Below are 18,929 nucleotides of genomic sequence, written 5' to 3' on the forward strand. Positions count from 1 at the left end.
TCCAATGGTCTGTAACCCATGACAAAGGAACACAATGGGTTTACAGGATATTTTACTAGACAACCTAGTGTGTGATTTGGGTATGGTTGAGATTCCTAATTAGCTGTTTTATTCTTGTTTTTATTGAAACAGAAGTGATGACTTGCCAAGGCTAGTAAGGGCTTTATTTATTTATTTTATATTATTGTTGTTTAGAGAGATAAAGGTATCTATCTGGTTTTTCCACTAATATCAAGTGTCAAAGATATATATGGAGGCCCCACCTGATTGGTTTATTCTATTACATGTTGTGTGGCTGCAGGACATGGATTCACTCTATGTCAAGGGTCTGTGTCTGTGACCGAGCCACCTCGAACCCAAAACCCATGGCGAGTGGATATGTTGTCATGCTTTTGAGTGATCAGTTACTTGTGTTTGAGCTAGTCACACCATGGCATTCATTACTCATTCTCCCTCGAGGACTTCTGATTTGTCTCTTAAGGCATGTTAGAAGAACTTGTCAAAGAGTTTCTAATGTTTTTCATGCTTTCATGGATTTCATCAGTTGAGTGTTTATCCTTCTATGTTAGTTAAGCTCTCTCTCTCTCTCTCCTACGCCCCCCCCCCCCCCCCCCCCCCCCCCCCCATTATGAGGTGCAACCAAATAATTCCCACATTGATCTGCAAAATATGCGACACCTATCACAAAAGTTTCAAGTATAAGTTAAATAATTCTTTATATGCTGATTATTGTAAGAAAGTATTGGTTTATCCACTGATGCCAGCATTATAGAACATGACATTTTCCATATTTTGCTACAGCAGTGTTTACACCGATTTTGATATAGGAATCTTGTTTAACATCGCAATGGGTGAAGGGGACGGTTACATTTAACCTGAGATCTTAACAAATTGAGTGGCCAAGGTCATCTTGGATGTCGGCACTGATGACCTTAGCACCGTAGTGAGCGAACAACCTCACAGTGGTCTCGCCGATCTTGCTAGCTCCACCAGTTATGAGTGCCACCTTACCGTCTAGCATGAAAAATTAGATGGTTTTAATTAATGTTTATGTTTATAGATAAAATGGGAAGCTCGAGAAAGCTGAAATTACCTTTTGACTATGAGAGTGTAGGCATCAAAATTTCAAGAGAGCTTGCAAATCTTTGAATTATCGAAAAACCCCTAAAATCAGATTTAGGCATACACATTTTAAGTAGGCCCTATTGATCAAGACAAACCACATATAGTTTGGATTTGAGTTTTTTGTGATAAAGCTCGTGATCAAAACAAAATCAAGTGATCCACATATTAAGTGTTGGGCCTTACATCAAAATAAATGAGTTAGGCCCACCAATAATCCTTAAAATAAGATTTGGACGAACTTAACCCTTAAACCAACTAATCAAATCTTTTAAGTCAAGGGTATAGTTGGAAAGATAATTTAACTTAAGTCTATAAATACCAAAGCCTTCCTTATCTGGGGAGGATCTGGATCACTCTCTCACAAAAGACAGAAGCTTTCAAATTTTCCTCTAGAGATGAAACAAAGTTCTTAAAAGACTCAGACTTTAATTAAAGAGAAGATCAAGCCTAAAGCCCTTTTTTGGAAGTTAAGAAATCTTTCTCAACCTATAAAGCGCAAAATCCGGAGAGAAGAAAATTTACAGAAGTCTCTACAGAAGATAAAACATAAACAAAACCACCGTCAAAGCAACCTTCTTACCCGATTATGTGCGAAACTCGGAGAGAAGAAATTATACACATGTCACCATCTTTATTTTGTATTTGATTATTAATTAGAGGATAGCACTGAGATTTATATCCCTTTTTATCAAAATCAATAAAATCATTTACGATCTTATTTCATGAATCTCGAGATAGATCTATGAAATTTGTTGTCGACGGGGAGCTAGCAAGGAACCACCTTTAATCATTGTTAGATCTGGAAAACAGTGAGAATTGTTGAATGTGTGAGGTTGGCATCTTTGATGGGAGAAAGAATAGGAACGGTTATAAGGCAATTCAACTGATCCGAATGGATCGGATCATGGATTTGTTCTGATCCTGTTCATAATTGATCGGTTCGGATCTGGAGCAGGGTTGGATTTGGTTTACTTTAGCCCAACTGGCTTTTTATAGCCTTGTTCCAGCAACATAAGGGGACTTATTAGGTTCAGGCATTGATTTACTTGGGCTTAAATTAAGGGCTTGACCCAACCAATAGCAAACCCCACAAAACTGCCCAATCCAACCTACCACACAATGGCGACCTGCCACGGCAAAAATTCTGGCTGGATAGCAGCTATTGACGGCCGGTGACTAAGATGGTTCTCTTCTTAAGCAAGCGAACACCATCAGCTGATGGCCTGGAATGCTCGGAAAGAGACCTCCGACTTACGCTAATTTCGACCAAATAATAGTAGTCAGATGAATACTTGACCAAAAATTAAAAGAGAAAGTTTTTATGTTAAAAAAAGCCCATGCTTTTTCTATTCATTTTGATTTGAATGATATCTGACAAAATCTAAACATAAATCCAATGAATTGAGATTTATCATATTCATCAGGATTTGAAAATCGCACTTTCCAAAACCTTAGGTTAAATACCCATAAGTTTTAGGGAAGTGGAGGCCCTAAAGAGAGTAAAAAATTGTGCCAAACATCTTTCAAAATAGAGGTTAGAAGTTTCAGAATAGGCTGATTTTTTGTGGGGATGATCTTTATGGTGAAGAAATCATCCTCATAAAAAATCAGCTCATTCCGAAACTTCTAAACCTGTTTTACAAGTTGAAGAATTGTGGACTGTCCGATTTTTGTAAATCATTTTTGATGGTATTAGAAGTTTCAAAATTAGCTAAGGATCATCCTCTCAAAAAACCGGCTTATTGTGAAATTTCTAACCCATATATTGAAAAAATATTTGGCACAATGTTTGGATTTCTTTAGGGCTACCAACGCCACCCTGAGTTTTATGCATATTTTCGTGAATTTTCATCAACCTTGTAAAATCAAAAGCAATCTGGGGATTTTGGTATCATGCCATGATAGACTTAAACATAAATAAATAACAAGGGTAAATTGTATACCTTACATTGAAGTCCCAATCACGATCATCCTTCATCTATTCCCTTTACCATCAATGAAAATTTCAATCCGCAATAAGTCTTGATGTTCTTTTGACTGACCTGCTTCTTCCTTCTTTCTAACTTTTATTAAATGCATTTGGTTTGTGAGGTCATTAGATGGGGATACATTATTATTTAGAGTTAATAAACAAACTCAAAAAAAGACATTAAAAAATACTTACTAACAAGATAGTGTGCATGAACCATATTTTTTTTTTTTCCTTCCTCTAGAGGCACTAAGAATAAAAGAAATCTATGATTCTGTGTACACTGTCACGTATGTGAGTGTTTTTGAGTGTCTTTTTTAAGTCACTTTAGCATTATTCTTTCAATCATTCTAAATTGAGTTCCTTTGAGATCGTGTTGATGTGACAGTGTGCAAAAAAATCATAGATTTTTTACTCGAGATCAAGATGGAAATCTGTGATTCTCTACATACTATGACATTAGAACAGTGTTGAAGAAAAACATTTCAGCAATTCTCTTATTCTTTCATTTATGGATTGATGGAGAGGATCTAGTGCATTTTCATTTTAGATTTGTGCTGCAGTGACTTCAAGATTGTATCTCATATCTTACTTTCCTGAAGATGGAAGTGTGTAGAAACCATTGGTACAAACCTTTTCACTGTAGTTTCTATGATGCCTACACACTTCCACATCAAGAAAGTACAATTTGAAGTACATTCTTGAAGTCCTTTAAACATTATTATTATTATTATTATTTTTTTATTATAAGTACTTTAACATTATTCTCCATTTTATCTTCATTTATCAAAAAAAAAAAAAAAAAAATTCTTGGGAAAATGACCGCATAGTAAATATTTTTAAAAATATTTACTAAAAAGTTCTATGTACGAAATTTTGGACTTTTTAAGACTCAATTTTCTAAACGTTTTCCTCTTAAGGATTTTTAGTAACTTACGTCCATATTATTTTGTAAAATACCTAAAATACCCTTATGTGTATCAAGTTACTAATTTATCCATAAATGCTTGAACAAATACTAAAACACCATTGATTAACAAATACTACATAGGTACTCAATATAACTATTCACATCGAAACATGTCTATGAATAACAATTCACATAAAGAAGAATGAAATGGTTACTCTAGAGCACATAGTAATCTACGTTGTCTTATAGACGATAGATGATAGATGATAGCTGCCTCCACACTAGTTGAAATTGAAGATACAAATGGGTTGCTGGTGAATTTGCCTTCAAGATATAATAAAGTCCAGTTGAGCCAAAATTATATATTTTCTCAAAGTTTGTACTATCCTTGAGAAAATCCGTCAGACAGAATCTTGGATACATATATGCCTCTTTTTTGTAGAAAAATAATTTAATTAAGAAGACATTTAGAAAGAGAGAAAGAGAGAGAGATTTTAATCATATTTAAAATTCTGATCTATTCATATTTATAAACACCAAAGGGGTTTCAACGTTTCGCAAAGGGCGTGTGCACTAAATGGTGCCATTCGGTCGTGTGCACTAAATGGTGCCATCAACCGAATGGGTGTGTATACCCTTTGACCGAACTATCACCCAAGGGTAAAATCAAATCAGTGCCTTGTTAACTGTGCAATATGAGTTGGTTGATAATGGATTCTATATTGTCAAAGAACACGTTGAATGAGATTTTAAGTTATAACTAATTAGGGTTTAATCCCATAAGTAGGAAGTAACTTACTAACACTATATAAAAATTGGAAATTTGACAGGCCAAAGCCCACAAATTTTGACGAACTATGACTGTCAAGTTTTTTTTATGTTCCCCAATTCGACGGCTTAGAATTGTCGAATTTTTCCCATCCTCAAGTAATTTGGCGTTTTCAGCCCATCAAAAATAAAATTGACAATGAAAAATTTGACGTCTTGGCCCATTAAAGTTTATGAAATTTGACAGCCTTGACCATGGAATATGGCCTTTTTTTTTCATGTTGTGTAAGTTACTCCCAACTAATGATATTTACTTTATAATTTTAAACAAAAAAACACACTATACTAAGAGTAATTTTAAATTTCCAAATAAATGGAATTAAATTTATTTGAACCAACACTAAATACAAACAAAGTACATTTTTTTTAACAGTGTGGGCGTAACAAAATATGAAATATACCTACATATTTTGAAATAATGATATTAATTTATTTGGCCTTCATAGAGCAAGAAGTATTCTACTAATAGATATAGGATTTCAAGATTTCATAACTGCGGAGAAAACTTGATTGTTTGTGCTATGACCTCCATCAGCAATGAGGTTCTTGAGAATGTTCACAAACTTGGACTCCTCAGTACCTGTGGAGAAAGCTTGATTTGTTGTGCTAAAACCCCCATCGACAATGAGGTTGAGACCGTTCACATACTTGGACTCATCACTAGCCAAAAAAATCGATGCCTCAGCTAAATCCTCCCCTTTCATCATCGGCCCTTTCGATTTAGTATACCAATTAGGCGGCTCCTTTCCCTTGCTCAATTCTCTCATCTTCATAGCAATCATTTGCGGGGTGATAATCCCGTAAGGAGAGATACAATTTACTCTAATTCCATAATGTCCAAGCTCGGCGCACAAGTTCTTTGTCAATCCCACCACAGCATGCTTTGATGCAGAATATGCATGCGATGTCAAGCCAGCAGTGACTGAAGATAAACTCGCGGTGAAGAGTATGTTTCCTTTCTTTGCTGGTATCATAACTCTCGCAGCGTGCTTTGCACCCAAGAAGGCACCATGTACATTGACGTCGAACACTCTCTTGAACTCTTCATTATCGATATCTACTATTTTAGGTTCAAAGTCTCCAATTATACCAGCATTGTTAAACATGATATCAAGCTTTCCATACTTCGAGACAGTAGTGTCGACAACATTTCGAACATCTGAATCGTTTCTAACATCACAATGGATGTACGATACACTGTCATCCGAGCCGATGTCATTGCAAAGGGATAGGCCTAGATCATCTTGGACATCGGCTATGACAACTTTAGCACCCTGACGGATAAAAGACCTCACACAGCTCTCACCAATCCCACTAGCACCACCTGTTATTACTGCTACCTTACCTTCTAACCTGCACAAGCAAATACATTTAAATCGATTTTCATGATTAACACTTGGGGCTTAAATGGATCAGGTTCGGACTGGATCTGAGTATATCCATATTCCTATCCGAAATTTTTATGGATTCAATTCCGACTAGATCCTATTAGTGAAAACCACATCCAAACCATTTTGCTTTCACTAACCCATATCCAGATCTGACTTGACCGAATCACTTGATTCAGATCGGTCGGATCGGATAATTTTGGATGGTTCAAAATTTTTTACTATATTCCTTTTCTATTACTATATTTTTCTATTTTACCTTTATAGTTCTTCTTCTTCTTCTTCTTTTTTTGTTAAAACAAAAATTAATGTTATATTGAAGTAAAAGAATAAAGATATGAGAATATAATTTCAAAGAAATATATATATATATATATATTTGGCTAAGTTAGCAAAGTATATATTGATGTAAGGCAAATTTACAAAGAGGGTGGCCCTCAATATTTTAGAAGCCTGAATTGAGGCAGATCGTGCTTGTCTCCCACATAGCTTTTTTTGACAATCAATGGGAGAGAATCAATATAGAAGAGAAAATAGCAAAGCTTTGGCTTCGAAAAAGACCATCTGCCATAAAGTTTTCCTCCCTCCAAGTGTGCCTTAGTCTGACATTTAAATCAATATATTTTCGGATTTAAACGTTTATAGAGATGGATACATATCCAACTTAGATCCAACTCAAGTCAAGGGACATCTACCCATTTTTTTGTAAATTCATATATACTCCAAAGAACCATACATACCAGGAAAGTCGGGATAAATCCCTATAAGTGGCCGAAAGTATTTCAAAATAAAATTTATTTTTAATTATATGCAACTTTACAAAAATATTATATACAACTAAATAATTTGGTCAAGGTTTTGACCCAACTTAATTTGTGCAGTTTTAGATGCTGAATCGTCGAGTAACAAAGTTATGTTTTTTATTTTGAAATATTGCTAGAAATCAATTTTATTATTTTATTATTTCATTATAATGTTGTTACGAATAAATAAAATGATGTTGTTACAAAAAAATAAGTTTTAGGAATTACTATTTTAGAAAATCCCATTATATATAATTTAAAAATAAAAAACTATTATAAAAAAAATAATTATAATTTTAAAATAATATAAAATATAGATAGTATAATGATATTACTAAAAATTTAATATAATAATAATTATTTTAAATTTTATAATTATTAAAAATTAAAAATTAATAAAATAATATAACAATTTACATATTTTAAACTTATAAATTTTTGCAAAAACCTGCGATTGGACTGCCAGGTTTGAAGAGAGTATTTTTGTCAGCTTGAAAACCGACGATCGGACCACTAATTTATTACTTTTTCGGTAAATTCTTAAAAATTATTATTCTTTAGTACTTATAAAATAATATATTATTTTTTTAAATAATTTTTCCAAAACATAATATTTGTACCATTAAAGTTAATATGAAAGAACTATCTCATGAAAATCAGACCAACTTTCCCAATAATCCTTATGGTGGAAAAATAATTATTCCAAACTTTTGTATTTTAATCAGTTACTTCACTTGATTAGTTGGTGGAACCATTAAACTATTCTAGAACCACTGTATTTGGAGGATGATAGGATTGCCTTGCACACCCAAAATAGTCCTTGTAAGCTAAATAATATTAGATAAAATATAGGCAAATTTACCAAAACATGCACCACATTTCCTTTTAGAGAAATTTATCAAAACGATACAGAAATTTTACTGTTTTTACCGTTTTGGTAAAAATATTAATTATCAAAACAGTAAACTGTAGCAATTAATTCCAAAAATGGTAAATTACCATTTTTGGAATTAATTGCTACAGTTTAGTGTTTTGATAATTAATTATGATTATGAAAACTGTACCGTTTTGATAAATTTCTCTAAAATATAATCAAGACAGAGTTATACTGTACCCAAACACTTCCTTAAGTTGTGAGAAATAATTACCTTTTTGCAACTGGAGCTATTAAGTGAGCAGCCTTCATCTTTTTCTTTTGTGTAGATTATCTGCGAAGATGGGTAAACTAGTTTAATTGGTTCTTTTAATTATAAAATATCCCATAATTATTCAGAAATTCAAGAACAATAAAGAAAACGTACCCAAAAGAAAATAGAAAATTTGTACTAGATTGATAATATTGTAATACTTACACTAATAATATCTTACTCTTGAATAATAGATTTGAGTTTAACTCTCTAGAAATGTTGATGGAATGAAACAAGAGAAGTGGAAAGAATAAATAGATGAATGATTTAGACAAAACCGCCCCCCCAATTTTGACTCTATTATTTGTAGTTTTTTTAATTTTCATTTATTAGGTTGGTTTGAACTCGACGACACCCTAAATAACTAATTGTTTTATGAAATAAATAAAACGATGAATCAAAGATTTATCAAATCAGTCAGATGATGACTAGACCTTAGTTCAATTTGGTTGGATAATTAATTAATATTTATTTGAATTAAAATTTACTTGATGAACCTTGGCCGAGGGGTTTGTTTCTATTAGTGATTTCTTAGAAGGAACTCTCTTCATTGGATTACATGTGGCATTTTTAAGGAGGTGTTTCAAATTTTAGTGGAAACGTAAGGGTATGAAATAAATTCAAAACACATGTCTTGTAAGAAGGACGGTTTATTCAAAGTTGGACTTTAATTATTTGGATTCATATCGGTCGAAGTTGGGTTTGTGGCATTTTGTATTGGTCCCTATGGTGTGACGACAGTGATTTGAATCTTTGAAAATAATCAGCTCCACAAATCGGGCGGCGTTGAAATTTCATGACGTAAAGAATGTTGAATGTATATTTAATAGAGCTATTATCAAATAGTTCATCTAGAAGTGGAGGCTTTTCTTTGGATTGGTTAATTTTTCAAACTCCATCCAATAGTTTTCTTTTAAATTTTTAAAATAAATATATATGTCTCGTTATCTTTGAAAATGCTGGTTTTGACTTTAATTATTGAGCGTAATGCGAGGTTGTTTATGATAGAGATTGGAGGAGGTGAGGGCTGGTAACGGATCGATTCAGTATCGAATTCAGTGCCACTCCAATATTGATCCGATTTTTTTTAACGATGTGCCCAAATCAAATAGATTAATGAATATATGAATCAAATCCAATCCGTTTCATTTCATCCTTAATCTTAAATTGATTTGGTCCGATCCGAACACATGCCTTATTTTTAAATTATCATTGTTCAAAATTTAAAATATATAAAATTTTAAAATATTTACTTTCCTATTATAAATATAGTGGACAATCAAAATGACTAAAATATTTTATTTATATGTATTTATATGAAATTAAGAATAATAATAAAAATTATTGAAATATTGTTTGGATTGGATTGGAGTAGATTTATATCCAATCTAAAATTATGTTGGATCCAAGATTTCAATTTGAATCCAATTTTTCATATATATATTTTTTGGATCGGATTGATTTGGACATCAGGTATATTTTGAATCATTACTTTTAGGAGGTGTTTCCTCTAATGATATCATCACCATGAGCCCTCTTCAAAATTTGAACGAACCTTCCCCGTTACAAGATAAGGTCAAAAATTTGATCTAGTTATTTGTTTATGTATAATTTTTTATTTTTTTTAAAGAAAAAATATATGTTAAATGTTAAAAATATATTTTAATTTTCATAAAGCTAATATACTTTAATTTGACTCATTTGAGTCCACTTTGGATTTTCAAGTTGATACGATTTGATGTGGTCTAGCTATGTATTAATTTTTAAAAACCTGAATTTTTCTTTTTTCTGAAGTTTTTTCCCTCTCATTTCTCTGATTCTTCTCTAATGACGGCCATCTCAAGAATCTGTTATTCCTCATCAACCTTCAAACATGGAAAGCTCATTTGTTCTTCCATCAGATCCATTCATAAGGAGAAGATTTCACATCCGATTCTTTTTAAGCTCATTAATCGATCCATCCATCGGATTCACAATCGATCTATATATATATACATATATAGGAGAGAGAGAGAGAGAGAGAGATGGTGGAATTGCTGTGTAAGGAGCTCGTCATTTTGGTATAGAAGTAATGAAAGAGAGTAATATCCATATGTTACTAAGTGTAGAAGTAAAGAGGGAGGGAGTTAAAAATAAATATTTAAATCTATATATTTATAAAAAAAAGTATATTTTATGTTTTATATTTCACAGTAAATATTATCAGATTCGATATATCATTATCTGAATCCGAATCTGATAAGCATTCAAATGTGAAAGTGAAAATTCGAATACGAATTTGAATCGGATTCAAATTTTCGATTATCCATTGACAGGCCTAGTTGCAAGCACACTGACCGGATTGTGATCAGTGCGGTCTCTTTATGTGCTGTTAGGATCATTAATCGGGAGATTCATCCTGCATGGAGATACGTTTTGGTTAGAGATACTAGAGAATTTGGGCAGACCTTTAACTCATGTAATTTTGATTTTTTTTTTTAATAAGTATAAATTTATTAGAAAATGAAAGAAAAGGAGGTCAAGACCCCCCAAAAGTACAAGCAAGAAAAAAACTAAAAAAAAAAAAACTTTAGCATTGAAACAAAATTCCAAAACTCTCCATAATACAAAGAGCACATTTGTTTCGACTTGAAAACAAAATCCTCAAAGAATGCTATTTCAAAGTCTTTGTTCAATTTGCTCCAATAAAAGAGTAGTCCCAATGTAAGTTTGAGTTTTATTGGCGAGAAGCAAATACGATAAGCAACTGATTTTTCTGGCTAAGATTGGAGTAAGAGCAAGAGTTCTATTATATCAAACTCTAATAGCTAAATATGTATCTCTCTTCAATTCTTATTGATGATGTCCCTTGTAATTACATTCTCTTACCAATCAGTAACAAATCATTAAAAAAATGGATTTAAGTGCTAGAATAAAATAATATTGAGTCGAATAGCTGAGATCATTTATCAAGTAAATTCATAATTGTACAGGTTCAATAGAAGGTGCCAACTTGCTTAGTTGGTTAAAGTTTGTGTTGATAAGTAACCTCCCTAAGTGTTGATTCAACATGGATCCTACATCTTGGAACCAAGTCAGTTTTGAAGCAGTTTTGTGATTATGGAACCAATTAGTATGTGAAAAAATAGGTAAATTTGACGTGACCCTTTTATACACTATACGGAAAAAGGGGTAAATTTGAGAGATCTTGGCATCAAGTTTGTCCTTTTTTTTTTTTTTTTCACATAGTGCACTACTATTGCATGCCTAGATTCGGTTCCAGATCAACACAAGGGTCAAATTTTCAGTAACCAAAACCTCAAGTTTCCTATTTAAGCTATCAACGTTTGAATCAACCTTGGTATATTGTGAAACATTTAGGACTATATCACTATGTGAAAATTGGAAATTTTGACGGGCCAAACCCTACAAATTTTAGAAACTGAATTTTGACGGCCCATGGCTGTTGAAAATTTTGATATTCCCCAATTTGATGGCTTAGAGCCATCAAATTTCTGTCGTCCTCCATTAATTTAATGGTTTCGCTTTGTTGAAAAAAAAATTTGACATCTTGGTCCGTCGAATTTTATGAAATTCGATGGCCTTGGGTTGTCAAATATAAGTTTTTTTCCACATTGTGTATATTTAATAGAAAAATGTATGAAATATTTGTCTTTTGTAAATATATTTATTAGGGTCAGGATACCTTGATTCCTAAGAATGACTCATAAAATAAACACATGATGCCAACCCTTTAAATGCAAAATTCAATGGTTAAGATTTATCTTCTAGATAAGTATCTCCGAGATTTGTATTATCAAGATACTCATAAACTTCAACCATTGGATTTTATGTTTAAAAGGTTGGGATCATTTGTTTTTTTCATGAGTCATTCTTAGGAGTTAACCTATCCCAACCCTATTTATTATCCTTCCATTATGCTCATGAATGCTTATATAAATGGCCACTAGGAAACCACCCTATTCACCAAATAGTTGAGGTGTTTATTTGTTATTTATTTATTTATTTTTAAAAATCAATGTGCTTAATATTTATTATCTAACCAAACATTTATTACGTAAAAAACTAAAATGCCTTCGTTTTTTCTCTAAAAGACTAGAGAATGCTAATCAGAATATGAAAAAAGCCCAAATTTGATGGCCCTAGGCCGTTAAATTTCATAAAATTCGACAGTCCAAGGGGTTGAATTGACGTCAAAATTTTCATTGTCAATTTTTTTTTCGACGAATTGAAACTATTAAATTAATGAAGGAAGGAAAAAATTCAATAGCTCTAAGTCGTCAAATCTGGGAACTTCAAGAATTTTGACAATCCTAGACTGTCAAAATTCAGTATCTAAAATTCATGGGCTTTGGCCCGTTAATTTTTTTTGTCGAATTTTCCAATTTTCATGTAGTGAATGTCTCCATGAGGTTTTGGACTTTAGCATTCTTGATCACAGAAGTTGAAAATGAAAATAAATCTATCAAACTCCCAAATTTTGAATTAAAACTCAATGGTGCAAATTAACTTATTTTTCTTTTGTTGATATTTTATTTCTCAAAGTTGTTATAATTTTATCTTCTACAACTTAGTGCAAATTATATTATGTTTTTGATTGTCAAAAATTGATGCCATCAAGAAACTTTCCTTACAAACATAATAAGGAAAGTGTCATCATTGTAAATGAATAAATAACTATAGTACTCTCAGTTCTTTGTTTAAACCCAGTGTATCCTCTCCATATTTTCAAGAATAGATGTTGAGAGGAGAAATGATATAACATGTGTTAATTTAAAGAAGGGACGGTTCAGCAGCCCTAAAGTTTGCCAAGTTTGATGCCAAACATTTTTCAAAATATGGGTTAGAAGCTTTGGAATGAGCTGATTTTTTGTGAGGATGTTCTCTATGATGAGGAGATCATCCTCACAAAAAATCAGCTTATTCCAAAACTTCTAACCCCATAAAAAGTGATTTACAAAAATTGGGCGGTCCATGATTCTTCAACTTGTAAACTAGGGTTAGAAGTTTCAAAATGAGCTGATTTTTTGTGTGGTTGATCTCTTCACCGTAGAGATCATCCTCACAAAAAATAAGCCTATTCCAAAACTTCTAACCCCATCAAAAGTGATTTACAAAAAATGTTTGGCACCAAACTTGGCAGACTTTAGGGCACCAAATAGCTTGACAAGTACAGGTTATTGCAACAACAAACTCTGCTTCAGTTGTTGATAAAGTAACAATTTCTTACTTTTTTGAAGACTACGAAACAGCTCCCAAGCCCATCATAAAAACATATTCGGATGTGCTTCTTCTATCATCTAGATCTCCAGCATAGTCATTGTCAGTAAAGCCAACTAAATCTGCTTTTTCTCCCTTTTGGTAGAACAACCCAAAATCTGTTGTACCTTGCAAGTATCGAAAAATTCTCTTTGCAGCAAGAAGATGTATCTCTCTTGGATATTCCATATACCTACTAATGAGACTTACAACATGCATTATATCAGGCCTTGTTGCGGCCAAATACATCAAGCTTCCCACAATTTGATTGTATAGAGTGTTGTCCACCTTTCTTCCTTCAACATCTTTCATCAGCTTCAAACCAAACTCAATTGGTGTGCTAACATAATTGAAATTCTTCATCTGAAACTTGTCTAAAATTTTTTGCACATATTTCTTTTGAGAAATAAAAATACCAGTAGAAGTTTGCACCACTTCTAAGCAAACAATGAGCATTTTTCTCCCATCTCCAATTTTAATAAAAAAGTGTATGCTCATATGGACATTTATGAAAATCTTCCTTCAAAAAATAAGTTTCAATACGACTATACCAAGCCCTTGGAGCTTGTTTTAGTCCATAAATAGCCTTTTTCAATTTATATACTTTATACTTGTTTTCAATCTTAATATAACCAGGAGGTTGATCAATGAATACTTGTTCTTCCAAGTCTCCATGCAAGAATGTCGATTTCACGTCCAACTGGAAGATAGGCCATGAATTTCGTGCAACCAAGGTAGTTACCAATCTGATTATATCATGCCTTGCAACTGGAGTAAAAACTTCTTTATAATTGACGTCGTATTCTTGTTTATAGCCTTTTGTTACTAAACGTGCCTTGAACTTGTCAACTTCACCATTCTCCTTCAGCTTCGTTTTGTACACCCACTTCACACCAATGGTTTTTTGCCCTTTTGGAAGTTCCGTTAGCTCCCAAGTATTATTTCTTTCAATGATTGCGATTTCAGCATCTATCGCCTTCCGCCACTTTGGTTCTTTAACGGCATCACCGAAAGCTATTGGGTCACAATCTGAAATAGAGCAAAATGAGTAAGGGGGTCTTCAGTTCGGTCAATCCTGGTTACCTCATAATCACTCATCGAAACTGGTCTTCTTCTAATTCGTTGAGGTCGTTGTTCATCTTTTGTTTTAGAGGCTGAAATGCGTTGATTGATTGTTGGTTGTTGCTCATTTTCTACAGGTTGTGCATTTTTCAAAGGCTGTTGCATTTCTTCTCTATTTTCTCCATCAAAATTAGCTTGTATTTGTTATTCAACATTGTTTTCATCCCAAATCCAGAACCATTCTTCATCAAACACTACGTCACGACTAATGAAAATTTTCTTGGTGATAGGATTATACAATTTGTATGCTTTTAACTGCTCACTAACACCAAGAAAAATGCATTTTTCTCATTTGTCATCAAGCTTTCTTCTTTTCTGATCTGGAATGTGAGCATATGCAATGCAACCAAAGATTCTAAAGTGATTGAAACTTGGTCTTCATTCATTCCAAGCTTTTTCAGGCGTCACGTTCTGGACAGCAAGTGTAGGACTTTTGTTCAGTACATGAATGCTCCAATTGATAGCTTTGGGCCAAAAGCTTCTTGGGATACTGCTTCTTGACAAAATAGTCCGCACCATGTTCAAGATTGTACGATTCTTCCTCTCCGAAATGCCATTTTGCTGTGGGGTATAAGCTGTTGTAAGCTGCTTTTGAATCCCATGCTTCTCATAAAAATTTATAAATTCTTGTGAGTTGTATTCTCCACCACGATCGCTGCGAAGAGTCTTTATAGGCATGCCTACTTCTTTTTCGATTAGCGCCTTGAAGTTTTTGAAAGCTGAAAAAGCCTCAGATTTCTCCTGTAAAAAATAAACCCAAGTTTTCCTACTATAATCATCAATGAACGTTATAAAATGACGTTTACCACTGTTTGATGTTGAATTAATGGGCCTGCATATATCAGAGTGAACCAGCTCCAGCACCTTCTTTGCTCTCCATGATTTTCCTTTTGGAAAATAGTCTCGATGTTTTTTTGCCAACAATACATTCTTTACATATTTGAGAAGGACTTTGAATTTTCGGAAGACCTGTTACCATGTTTTTCTGCTGCAACGTTTTTAGACTACCAAAATTCAGATGTTCGTAGCGAAAATGCCACAACCATGCTTCATCTTTCAGTCTTGTAGAGAAACATGATTTAGTGGTGTTGTCGAGATACAACGGAAACATCCGGTTTGTTGTCATGTTGACTTGAACAATTAATCTCAAATTTTCATCTTGAATGCGGCAAACTCCATCTTTGATATAAATCTCATATCCCTTCTCTTGGAGGTGTCCAACACTTAACAAGTTGGTTTTCAAATCTGGAACAAAGAAAACATTAGAAATAATATGATTGGAGTTTTTTTGGTGTGCATTTTCACACTTCCTTTACGCATGATAGAAACTTTAGAGTTGTCGCCAAAGATTACGAAGTTGCGGAATGATTCATCCAAATTTGAAAACATTGATTTGTCTCCACACATATGGTTGCTGCAGCCGGTATCTAAATACCACAAGTTTTGGTGGACTTCTTCCTTTGCATGACAAGCCATCAAGAGGGAACTCCTTCTTCTTTCTCTACAAAATTTGATTTCACACCACAATTTCTGTTGAGATTAGTTCTACATTCAGACTTGTAATGGCCATACCTGTGACATCTATAACATTTGACATTTGACTTGTCTATAGACTTTGGTTTATAACCATTTGGATGTTTACTATCACGGCCTTTTGCTTTCCATTTGGAAACACTAGCATGATGATTTTTGGTGTGTTTCTTTATCTTTCCATCTCCCTTTCCTATGAATAGGACCTTTTGTATTTACTGCTGCCTGCAATGCTTGTTCCTCTTGAACTTGCTGGACAATTTTTTGCTCATGAACCAGCAAAGAACTCTGCAATTCATCAATTGAAAGTGCATCAACATCTTTCGATTCTTCTATAGAACAAACAACAAAATTGAATTTCGGTGTCATTGACCGAAGAATCTTTTCAATGATGGTGACGTTTTCCATCTTCTCGCCATGGATCCGCATCTTGTTAACAATTGTCATTGTTGTTGATAAATAATCAGAAATTGACTCCCCCGACTTCATGCACAAATTCTCAAACTTGGTTCGAAATCCTTGAAGGTACGCACGTTTTGCCTTTGCATTCCCTTGATACTTCTTCTTCATCGTGTCCCAAATGTGCTTGGAGGTGTCTTTGCAAAGAATTATCTCCAAGGTTGACCGATCAATGGCTTGAAAAAGGTAGTTCTTGGCCTTACGATCTTTTAGCTTCAACGCATCCAAATCAGCTCTTTGAGTATCTGTCAACATGACTCTAGCCGCTGGTTCTGCTACTTCAGATTAAACGACATGACAGTACTCTTTGGATTTCAAGAAATTCTCCATCAGCATGCTCCAATGATCATAGTGACTATCAAGTTGATGGATAACTGGCTACACAAAATTTTCAGAGGCCATGTTTCTTCATTGCTGCTGCTGCAAAAAGAAACCAAGTGAAATAGAAAAGAGCTACAGCTACCAACTCTATATCACTCCTTTTTTTTTTTTTTACACTCGTGACCTCACGTGTTTCACTCTCTCAATCTTCCACTTTTATTTTTATTTTAATTTTAATTCTCAATAGGGCTCTGTATAAATCATTCACTCACCAATCTGGCTCTGATACCACTGTTACAATATCAGAGAGAAAAAAGGACATAAAAAATATGAGATGAACTAATTTTATTACTTACAACAGAACACGAAAAACTTTCAACCTGATGCTTTTTATATAGAGCTAATCTTTAACAAATAATAACATGAAATAAAGAAAATGCATCCACTAAATCCTAGAAAAACAACGTGCAGAAACCAACCTCCTACTGACTTGTACTCCGTTTGGAAAAGCCTTCGCACGGCTAAAATCACACCGAACTCATTCCGTTTTTGAAACTTCTGTGTTTGGAATCGATGAGAACACATTTTAGTTGCCGATTCGTTCGGCTAAATCAGCCTATTCTCTCGACTGCCAACTCTTCAACGAGCCTCAGCAAAATCACACAGTTGATAAAACTCTACCCGATTCCTCCCTTGATTGAAGCACCGAGTTCGTAACTCGGTTTGTGAAATTCAACTCGTCTTCTTCAATCCTCTATGTTACTTCACTGTTTCAAAGTTCTCTAATGGCCTCTTCAACCTTCCCACTCCCCTTTCGCCTCCACCATCTCAACCCATCTCCTACAAAACCCAAAACCCTGATCAGGTTCATGATTCAACCTTCTCCGACACCACACACGAGTCTTTTTGACCCATTCGTCCTTCAACTTAGAAGACTCAACGTCAACACCACCAATTCAGAAACTCTCGCTTGAGATGGGGTTAGGGGTAGAGCTACCCAGGGGCAAGTCATTGAATTTTTTAAAGAAAAAAAAAACTCTGATTTAACCCCCTACCTTTGAGGTATATTAGAATTTACCCCTTTTTCTCATACTGACAACATACATAATAAAAATAATAATATAATATATAACCCCACTGCACCAAAGTTGTTGTCTGCACTTATAAAATACACAAAAGTAGATTTTAAAACCTATGTTTTAATTGATATTTGATACACCTCGCCTAATTTTCAAACTATCGATTTGCATCCAGCTGGAGCCCATTCAATTTTATTTTCAATAACGAACTGTTATTGGCATTCCAAATTTTACTTATTAAACCCAAATTAAAAGAAAGAAAAAAAAAAGAGTTAATAATTGAGGATAAATAAAAATTGGGGTGCCAGTAAAAGTCCTTTCTTGTTTATCATTTTTGCTAGATGTCTATTTTTTGGATTAAAGATTTTATACGAGCCTAATTATAATTGTAAAACAACTACTAAAATTGTTTGAACTAGTGTAATAATATTTGGGATATAATTAATAAAAGTTTGGGTGCCAATAGAAACTCAAAAAAAGAAAAAAAAATTATTTAACTCCCCAAATTTTCTATCGATATTAGAGAGACCGTCATGCTTTTAAAATTAACAACGTGAATCCTAGGCCTTGATCTTTTGGTACTCATACCATACTAAAAACAAATCGATTTTACATCCAATACCAAAAACATCAAAAACAAATTTGAATCCACTAACCAAAAATAAAAATAAAAAATTATTTGAGAAGTTTGTTAGAAAAAATAAATCAATTATACAAAGGAGGCCAAGAAAATCTGCTTACAAACAACAAAATAGAAATAAAGAATAACTAGGAAATAACAACATATTTTATAGGAATCATCGAGTATGTACGAGTTCATCAAGATAAGCACCGATGGAAAATTGAGCAGGCACAATCTCCATGTTCAACAAGTGGGCCCAAACACAGTAACAAAATTATCAACATTTATACTTATTGTTAACATATTAGTATTTATATCAAATAAATA

At 33.4% G+C, this 18,929-nt stretch overlaps 1 protein-coding gene across 1 annotated transcript; it reads right to left on the bottom strand.

Annotated features, from left to right (window-relative positions):
- Positions 1-5,168: 5,168 nt before the first annotated feature.
- On the bottom strand, positions 5,169-8,465 carry LOC147395532 (secoisolariciresinol dehydrogenase-like). The gene is made up of 3 exons (XM_086449238.1): positions 8,376-8,465; positions 8,172-8,231; positions 5,169-6,185 (listed from the first exon to the last, which is right to left on the bottom strand). The coding sequence occupies exons 2-3, from the start codon at positions 8,207-8,209 to the stop codon at positions 5,312-5,314; spliced, it is 912 nt and encodes a 303-aa protein (XP_086305364.1). The 5' UTR covers positions 8,210-8,231; positions 8,376-8,465; the 3' UTR covers positions 5,169-5,311.
- Between the last annotated feature and the right edge of the window lie 10,464 nt (positions 8,466-18,929).

Source organism: Akebia trifoliata, chromosome 8 (assembly GCF_017979445.1).
Source record: "Akebia trifoliata isolate Shusen 1 chromosome 8, ASM1797944v1, whole genome shotgun sequence".
Classification (NCBI taxonomy): domain Eukaryota; kingdom Viridiplantae; phylum Streptophyta; class Magnoliopsida; order Ranunculales; family Lardizabalaceae; genus Akebia; species Akebia trifoliata.

What these genes read in the sequence shown, in the direction of transcription:
- LOC147395532 (XM_086449238.1), bottom strand. Translation starts at nt 8,209, where the DNA reads ATGAAGGCTGCTCACTTAATAGCTCCAGTTGCAAAAAG. An exon ending in ATAGCTCCAGTTGCAAAAAG is followed by an intron (nt 6,186 to 8,171) that starts GTAATTATTTCT and finishes TTGCTTGTGCAG; the next exon opens with GTTAGAAGGTAAGGTAGCAG.